The 8,938-nt window shown below is 40.5% G+C and overlaps 1 protein-coding gene across 1 annotated transcript; it reads right to left on the minus strand.

Annotated features, from left to right (window-relative positions):
- Nucleotides 1–1,162: 1,162 nt before the first annotated feature.
- Nucleotides 1,163–8,728, minus strand: TCF24 (transcription factor 24). Its single transcript, XM_059392870.1, has 2 exons — nt 8,281–8,728; nt 1,163–1,395 (listed from the first exon to the last, which is right to left on the minus strand). The coding sequence occupies exons 1-2, from the start codon at nt 8,668–8,670 to the stop codon at nt 1,282–1,284; spliced, it is 504 nt and encodes a 167-aa protein (XP_059248853.1). The 5' UTR covers nt 8,671–8,728; the 3' UTR covers nt 1,163–1,281.
- Nucleotides 8,729–8,938: the final 210 nt, after the last annotated feature.

The raw sequence follows: 8,938 nt of genomic DNA on the forward strand, positions 1-8,938 counted from the left end.
GGAAAGAATAGTAAAGACTGAGGAGAAAGAGAAGAAAGGGAGTTAAAGATATGACAAGAGACCTGTTTTGAGATTCAGAGTGGTCCCTGACAGACATTTCTGCTTCATGGCTCTGACCCCCAGACTCCTGTTGAAAACAAAAACAGGCGCAATCAGGCCAAAAAGCTGCTCCCTGGACACCTGGTGTGCAGTGTTGGGGGAGAGGCCCACAGTAGAGGACCTTCCTGATTGTACGTTCACATCGGGGCAGATTCAGGGGGGATACGCTGTGGCCTGATTGAGCTCAGGGTAGTCACTGGGTGTCCTCAGACCCCCTCAAGGAGCAGATCAGGGCCAGAATTCCCAAATCAGACAGGTTTTCTCCTGTTTCATAATGGCCAAGTAGGTAGATTGTGAACAGCAACTGACGGGGGAGAAGGAGGATTGGCAAAGCTGAGATCATGACCATGAGGGGTTGACTCTCTGGAAGGGGCAGCAGCTGCCCCTGCTCATCTAGTCAGGACCTGAAAGAGGTGGCGGGGATATGGAGGACCCAAGGAAGAGAATGAGGAGCACTGTTGCTCAGTGACACTCATCTGCTCTTCACACCAGGCTGCAGGGATTCCCAAAGCCTTCCAAAAATTGGAAACACAATACACTATTTCATAGTCATCCAGGAAGGTGGCCAAACCCTGTCTAATACAGCAAACTCTTCCAGTACTCCAAACAGGTTTTCTAAGAGGGAACAATAACTAGTTGTAGAAGTATTGCAACTTCACAATACCTCAACAATCTTCTCAAACATCTTTAGCTGAAACTGAATAAATGATCTCACACCTTCCAATAGAAATGGCTTCTCAGACCAACTTAAGCACAGACTGGTTTTCACAAAAATGGAATATTGGTGTCTTTTTATTTTTAGCTGTCAAGACTATTGATAGCTATCAGCTTTTCAGGGTGTAATAGATACCCTATAGAAAATGTGTATATTCTTTGGATATATATATATATATACACGATTCTTTGATTTTTGTATCTTTCTGTTTTCCAATAGTTTTTCTTGCACTATACAGTAATGAATATCTCTCACAATGGGTAGATAAGCTGTGTTTTACGCAAAACTGATGATTTCCTTCCACATTTATTTAGATTAGACAGATAAACCGGAACATACCACTATGGATTCACATGTAAACTTTCAGGCACGATGTTCGTTATGTCTGATGTAATAAATACAGAATGATTTCCTACTGTTTAAAAACAATGGATGCCACTTTCTATCAGCACCCATCAGGGAAAAGCCTAAGGCTGTGAGTCTGTTGTAGTACTGCCACGATTTGCTTTTTCTCCAGATCCAGAATGCTTCAGAAACTGACCAGTAGCACCAATGTATAATCTTGATCGCATGGGCCATTTCTGAAAAAGAATATTTAAGCAAGAATCCAAAAGTTAGTATCTGAAACAGCTATGTCTTTACTAGTAATATTAAAAATTCCAAATGCCTCAAAGCAAATGCAGTATCATGAAGCTAGCAACAATTGTAATTGTGAAGTCTAAGGAACAACATAAGAAATGTTTGTTAATGCTAACAATAAAAGTAAAAATGTACCAAGACTTTGATTATAACTGTATAAAATAATATGGATGCATATGGACAAGAACTTCAAGAAATCATAGAGAATGAATATAGTTAAGTGAAACAAAATAATCTATCAACAGTATTTTAATTTAAAACTAAATATAGGGCGCCTGGGTGGCACAGTGGGTTAAGCCGCTGCCTTCGTCTCAGGTCATGATCTCAGGGTCCTGGGATAGAGGCCCGCATCAGGCTCTCTGCTCTGCAGGGAGCCTGCTTCCTCCTCTCTCTCTCTCTCTGCCTGCCTCTCTGCCTGCTTGTGATCTCTCTCTGTCAAATAAATAAATAAAATCTTTAAAAAAAAAAAAAAACAACTAAATATCAAATAAAATTGAGCCAAAATAAGATCCCTGGCTTTAAAGATATTTTGAGAAGTTATACATGGTAAATGTATGTTCCCACTTATCATAGAACTACAATGAGAAGTGAGTAATTCAACTATCTACACATTTTATCTAGGGGCGCCTGGTGGTTCAGTTGATTAAGCAACCAACTCTTGGTTTCTGCTCAGGTCATGATCTCAGGGTCCTGGGAATGAGTTCCATGTTGGGCTCTGTGCCCCTCCCCCGTGCTGTCTCTCAAATAAGTAAATAAAAATCTTGAAAAAAATTTTTATCTAGCAAAAGTAGTATCTCGAAGTTGCAAATGTTATAATGTTTGGTGTTACCTAGATAAAACATCCAAAATAAATGTTTGGAGGTAAGCGGCATCATACAGCATTAACCTTTCTGTAATTATCATATTTGTATTCTGATTATGAATGTTCTAATTTCACTCTAAAAAATGGATAACCTTTCAAAAATAATATAACTTGTTACCAAATAGACATGGTGATGAAGAAACATATTACATAAGTAGTACTTTCAGATAATTTATTTTGAGGGGGGTTGTCTGATAGTTCCAAGGTCTGTGAAATACTAGTCAGAGAAATGCACTTTTACACAAAGAGAAGTCTTTAGACTAATAAAGTGCAACTCCCAAAGGTCCATTAGGTCCCACATTCTCCAGAGAGTAAATGCTGCAGCGAGTGGCAAGCTGTTTTTATCACTAGACATTCACAGGCCCACTGCTGGTTACACAGCACAATGAAATGTTCTGAAATGCCCGACAGGTAACCTGCAGTGCTCAATAGAGATACAATTATTAACAAGGTAAAGACCCTAAGAACTTCAGATTCTTAACTCAAGCATCATATTAAAATTATGAGGGGAACTTTAAAAAATACTGATGGCCATGTCACACACCAGACCAATTAAATTGGAATGGACCTCCTTTTGCAGAAGTTGAGTATAAGGTAGAATCAGATTGTACTTCTTCTTTTTTTTTTTTTTTTTTTTAAAGATTTCATTTATGGGCGCCTGGGTGGCTCAGTGGGTTGAGCCGCTGCCTTCGGCTGGGGTCATGATCGCAGAGTCCTGCGATCGAGTCCCGCATCGGGCTCTCTGCTCGGCGGAGAGCCTGCTTCCCTCTCTCTCTCTCTGCCTGCCTCTCCATCTACTTGTGATTTCTCTCTGTCAAATAAATAAATAAAATCTTAAAAAAAAATAAAGATTTCATTTATTTATTTGACAGAGAGAGATCACAAGTAGGCAGAGAGGCAGGCAGAGAGAGAGAGGAGGAAGCAGGCTCCCTGCCGAGCAGAGAGCCCGATGCGGGGACTCGATCCCAGGACCCCGAGACCATGACCTGAGCCGAAGGCAGCGGCTTAACCCACTGAGCCACCCAGGCTCCCCCAGATTGTACTTCTGAGTACAGCATTACACCTAAACTGGCATTCCAGATGTAAAATGTAGCATTAAGGGATAATAAGTAGGCATGTGATACCATCCAGGAAACTTCTGTTCCTAGCCACCAACAAGAGTCCCAGTTTTATGCCTCCAGATATAAGAAGTAAATTTGCTCTCATGCAGTTCAGGTCTATTTTAGAGTCCTAAATTCTGACTGGAAATCTATACTTTAAACACAGATAAAGTATAAAATTTGTGTTGCTTAGAATTTGAAATGACCTACTTCTGTATAATCTTCCTACAAATAACTTTGTACTTTATATTTGATGTAGTAATAACACTGACACTGAGCTACTTCTTTTTGCATCCCGTTCAGGTTTTTGTTTTTTTTTTTTTTAATCACAGATGTGCATTCTTTTATATTTTGGGGGTATCACTGGTCCTGTCCTTGGGTTCTTGCCATGGGCTGATAACCTCAGGGGTTTTAGAAACTGGTCTGGGGTTTTTCTGATCTATCAGGAGCTGACATTGTTAGGTCAGATTCGAGTCTTGCATTATACTGAAGAACGTTGTGCTATAATGCTATGGACTGAATGTTTGTGTTGTGCCCCCCGCACCCCAACCAAATACATATGCTGATGCTCTAACTCCCAACGTGATGGTATTTGTTCAAGTAATTCTGGTTACATGAGTTTAAAAGGGTGGGTTCCTCATGATGGATGGATTAGTGGTCTTTTTTTTTTTTTTAAGATTTTACTTATTTATTTGAGAGAGAGATTGAGAGAAGATGAATTTTGGGAGGGGCAGAGGAAGAAGCCAACTCTCTGCAGAGCAGGGAACCTGACAACCTGGTCAAGAACCCTGGGATCATGAACTGAGTGGAAGACAGTTGCTTAATCAACTGAGCCACCCAGGCACCCAGATTAGTGGTCTTTTAAGAAGAGAAAGCTTCTTTTTCCTGAGAAAGAGGGAGGCTGACCAACTGCAAGATAGGCAGAGAACTCTCACCAGGAATTGAGTTGGCTAGCACCTTAATCCTAGACTTTCCAGACTCCAGAATTGTGAGAGAACAAATTTCTGTTCTTTAAGCCTTCCGGTCTATGGTATTTTGTTATTGCAGCCCAAGTGGACTGATACTTGTAGTTAATAGTATGGGCTAACTAAAATAATTTCAAGTGCAGAATTTTTAGCATATTATAAACCTGTACTACTGTCTTTTAAATTCCTGCCTCATATTCATGAGCATAAAAATCTCATGCTTAAACTTTGGGTATAATTTGAATATTCCATATGCATTAAATATATTTAAAAGCAAATAAAATAAACATTCTACTGAATGCTCTCTGGTATTTCTGATATGTGCTACCTGGGTACTGCTGTACTGAGAATTACTTGAAATCATACAACCGAGTGTAGAGACAAATGAAGGCATCTGTGTTCCTTGGCGGGACATAAGTAATTAATGAAGCAATCTTAAAAATGTATACTTGGATTTTTGGGGTGCCTAGCTGGCTCAATGGGAGGTGTGCATGACTCCTGATCTAACAGTCATGAGTTTAAGCCCCACATTGGGTGTAGAGATTACTAAAAAATAAAATAAATTTTTAAAAATGTGTATATGAATTTTTGCCTCATTTTTCATGAACTTAATAATAAAACTTGGGGCTCCTGGGTGGCTCAGTGGGTTAAGCCTCTGCCTTCAGCTCAGGTCATGGTCTCAGGGTCCTGGGATCGAGCCCCGCTTCATGAGCCCTGCATCGAGTCAGGCTCTCTACTCAGTAGGGAGCCTGCTTCCCCTTTCTCTCCGCCTGCCTCTCTGCCTATTTGTGCTCTCTCTCTGTGTCAAATAAATACATAAAATCTTTAAAAAAGAATCCAAAACTTTAAGAACTTTGTACTTCGAGGGGCGCCTGGGTGGCTCAGTGGGTTAAAGCCTCTGCCTTCAGCTCAGGTCATGATCCCAGGGTCCTGGGATCAAGCCCCATAGGGCTCTCTGCTCAGTGGGGAGCCTGCTTCCCTTCTCTCTCTGCCTGCCTCTCTGCCTACTTGTGATCTCTGTCTGTCAAATAAATAAATAAAACCTTTAAAAAAAATAAAAAGAACTTTGTACTTTGATTTTCCAAAAGGCTTCTAATGATTTTATTCAACTTAATTTAATGTACACATTAGTTTTAAGAGTCAGAAATAAAATGTAAGTAAAATGTTGGTTAGGCTGCATGTCAGTTCCATGCCAAAAAAGCCAGTGGACTGTTTTACATATCGCCTTTCAGTGGAATGTCTTAACATTGTGTAGATTAACACAGTCCTGATCTCTATTTTACCTAATAAAATTTATTTAAAACCATGTTATTTCATGTTGCTTAGAACAATCTAGCAAACTCACAGGATTAACCAAACTGAACCTGAAAATCTTAACAAATGCACTCTTGGATTCTGGTGTTAAATGACCCCAAAATAAACTTTGTATTTATTTTAAAAATTATTGTATATGTATATTATCAACAGTGAATCTCCAAGGTTAATGCAATTAATAAAGTCATCTGTGCTTTCCTCCCAATATAAGAATCTGAAATATATTCCTATTCTCTTGAAGGATCACTGCCCTTTGGTACTCTGATGCTAATCAAATCGCTTACATCCCAGAGGGATGAAAACTGCTGTTTTAGGCTATGCCCCAGGATCCCAGTCACGTAAACCTTTCAGCTTCATTTTAGGTACTCTTAATGTAAATTCCCCAAAATGCTAAATCCCAATACAGATAATAAGGACTGATGACTCAATGTTATGGCCTTGAAATATTTGTGAACAGATCTTTAATCATCAAAGACATAGTAATACTATGTTGTAAGGCAGAAAAAATAAAGTCATCTCAGAACACTTTTTAACTATGGGTTACGACACCCTTAGTTAACTAAAAATTAGTACGATCAGAATATTTTTATTTCTTTTGCATTAGATTAATCAAAGATAGACCTAATACTTAAGCATTTGGTAATATCCATAAAATAATGTGTTACAGGTGGTTTCAATTAACGTGTATGAAATCTCTTTCCTCCAAACATCCAAAAGCACATGGTTATAGCTCACTTATGGTACACAGAACATTATCCCTCACAGTACCGTTATTTTATTTTTGTCTTTGTCTCTATTATACATTCATTTAGGGCAGGGATTGAGTCTTACTCTTAATTGTATCCACCCTCCTGTGCTTTGCACACAATAGTTGCTCAGTTAATGATTTTAAAACAGACTAGTCACTTGTTCAACCATCATCAATTTCATTTTAAAGAGGAAATCCTTGGCCTTGTTTCATTATCCCTAGAATTGTCTTTTAAAATCAAAACAACTGATTTGAGGACAAATGAAATTTGATTTTTCTTAAGAGTTATAAAACTACAAAAACATTTGGTGCCTGAATCAAATACAGAAACCAAAAAACTCCTGTTAAGCTTACTGTTAGGAGAAAATTATTAACAATATTTATTCAAAAAGATACTATAAGAAACAAAGGTGAAAAAAATTTGATTTCTTATCTGAATTGTATCTCCCAGAGAGGCATTTAATAGATGCATTATGTAGTAAAGTCTATTTAATGTTAAACTTTTTTTACAATATATGGGAAATGTCAAGTTAAAAGAAATCTAATATTAATGATATACCTGAATATCAATGTAATGCAGACTATAGAGCAAAACCCCTAATAATGAATGACTTTTCAGGGGAGATTATATTATACAGCACATGAATATAATGAGGTCTATCATAATTATAAACATGATATTTCAAATTTCTATATTCAAAATAGTTTGAGTCTATCATCATACTGATTATATTTGCAAAATAAACTGTTAAACATCACCACATAATTTTAATTTCAGTTAATATTAGAGAGTGTGCTTTACTACATTTCAATGATGGTTATTCAATAATTTATGGAACATGGATATGCTTAAGGCTAAGTCCTAATTTTGTATTTGTGTGTGTGGCAAAATATTTCAGAATGGTAGAAACAAAAATTTGAAAATTTAGATTTAGAAAATATAGGAAAGATAATGCATTTTGAACAGAAGGCCAGATGAATGCTGGATTTTGAAACCATCGAATCTAGGACAATGCAGAGCCTAAGCACTGCAATATAGATAATAAATCATAACTGTATACACCATGCTAAATGAAAACCCTGACCATTTTACCTACATGTAATGTAAAAAATTTCTACAAAATGGATTCTAGGGGCTAATTTTGCACATTACAGAATTTTAATATAGTTTTGAATCAGGTTAACATACCCCAATCTATTGTGAAACTTACATAAATATAGTTTTTCTAACATTCTAGGTAACTGCCTAATCCATGATAATTAACCTTTATTAAAACGGACTGAAAATTTACTCCACAGGATGGCAGAACGGTCTCACTTTGTTCTTACCAGTTTTACAAAAAAAATCTCAACATCGTTTCCTGGATTATTTAAGGGGCGATAATTCCATCACTCCCTGTAATTCGTGAAACTTTTCAACCATCTGATAAAAACCACGACTGAAATGTAATTATGTAAATTAAAACTCTCAAAGGCTCATAAATGTAAATCTGATAATAAAAATCCCCAGAACTTGCCAAATACTCCACCAGACATTCCCAAGAAACTTCTCACTTAGGAAAGGATGCATCCTGTAAGTGGAATAAGACACCCCTACGACCCAAGCCACTTTGGGTTTAAATCCACTACCTGTGAACAGTTATAGAGCAGCATTTTGCAGTGAGGACCTGGTTACCGGTGCCTTTGCGGGCCAAGGTCACTCTCTGGATCTGCTTCCCGTCTCACCCCGCTTCGCGGCGTCTGCCTGGGACAGAGGGCTATAAGCGCTCTGGCCAACGCGGACAGAGGGTTAATGAGCCCCACTCCCTGGCCCAGCGCAGGCCGCAGTGCCTGCCTACCTTGACAGGGTGGAGGTAGCCGTCGCCGCGCAGGGCGCCCAGCCCAGCATCCGCAGGCGCCTCGGCGTCGTCCTGCAGGCTTCGGGTGAGATGAGCAATGTAGGTAGTGGCCAGCAGCAGCACGTCCAGCTTGGACAGCTTGGTGTCCGGCGGCACCGACGGCAGCGTGCGCTGCAGCTCCAGGAAGGCGTGCCGCAGGGTCTGCACTCGGCTTCGCTCCCGCGCGGCGTTCGCCGCAGCCGGCCTCCCGCCCCCCGGGCGGGCGCTGCCTCCCGGGCCCGCGGGTCCTGGCCCAGCCCTGCCCGGGCTCGAGTCGCGGGTGGCGGCCACCGGGAGCGCAGTCTCGTTGCTAGCGATCCGGGAGCTGCTCGCCGGGCCGTCGCGGTCCATGGCGGCTTCCCGCGCTGCGTGCCCTGCAAAGGACCCAAGGCGCGGTGAGGACCGGCGCGGATCCGGGCTTAACCAGGGGGAACCGAGGCCTCCCGCTCCAACTGCACGCGGGGCCGGACCATCGACGTGGCTCGGGGCGTTCTCAGAGATGAGGTCGTTTTGTCTGGGGCGTGTTTACCTCCCGTCGCCTTGGGAGAGTTGTGGGGCCTGACAGTTCCTGGGCTTAGAAGGCTCTGGGGGGCATGGTGCTGGCTTTACTTTTCACGGA

This window comes from Mustela nigripes, chromosome 3 (assembly GCF_022355385.1).
Source record: "Mustela nigripes isolate SB6536 chromosome 3, MUSNIG.SB6536, whole genome shotgun sequence".
NCBI lineage: Eukaryota > Metazoa > Chordata > Mammalia > Carnivora > Mustelidae > Mustela > Mustela nigripes.

What these genes read in the sequence shown, in the direction of transcription:
- TCF24 (XM_059392870.1), bottom strand. Translation starts at nt 8,670, where the DNA reads ATGGACCGCGACGGCCCGGCGAGCAGCTCCCGGATCGCTAGCAACGAG. An exon ending in GCTACCTCCACCCTGTCAAG is followed by an intron (nt 1,396 to 8,280) that starts GTAGGCAGGCAC and finishes ATTCTTTTTCAG; the next exon opens with AAATGGCCCATGCGATCAAG.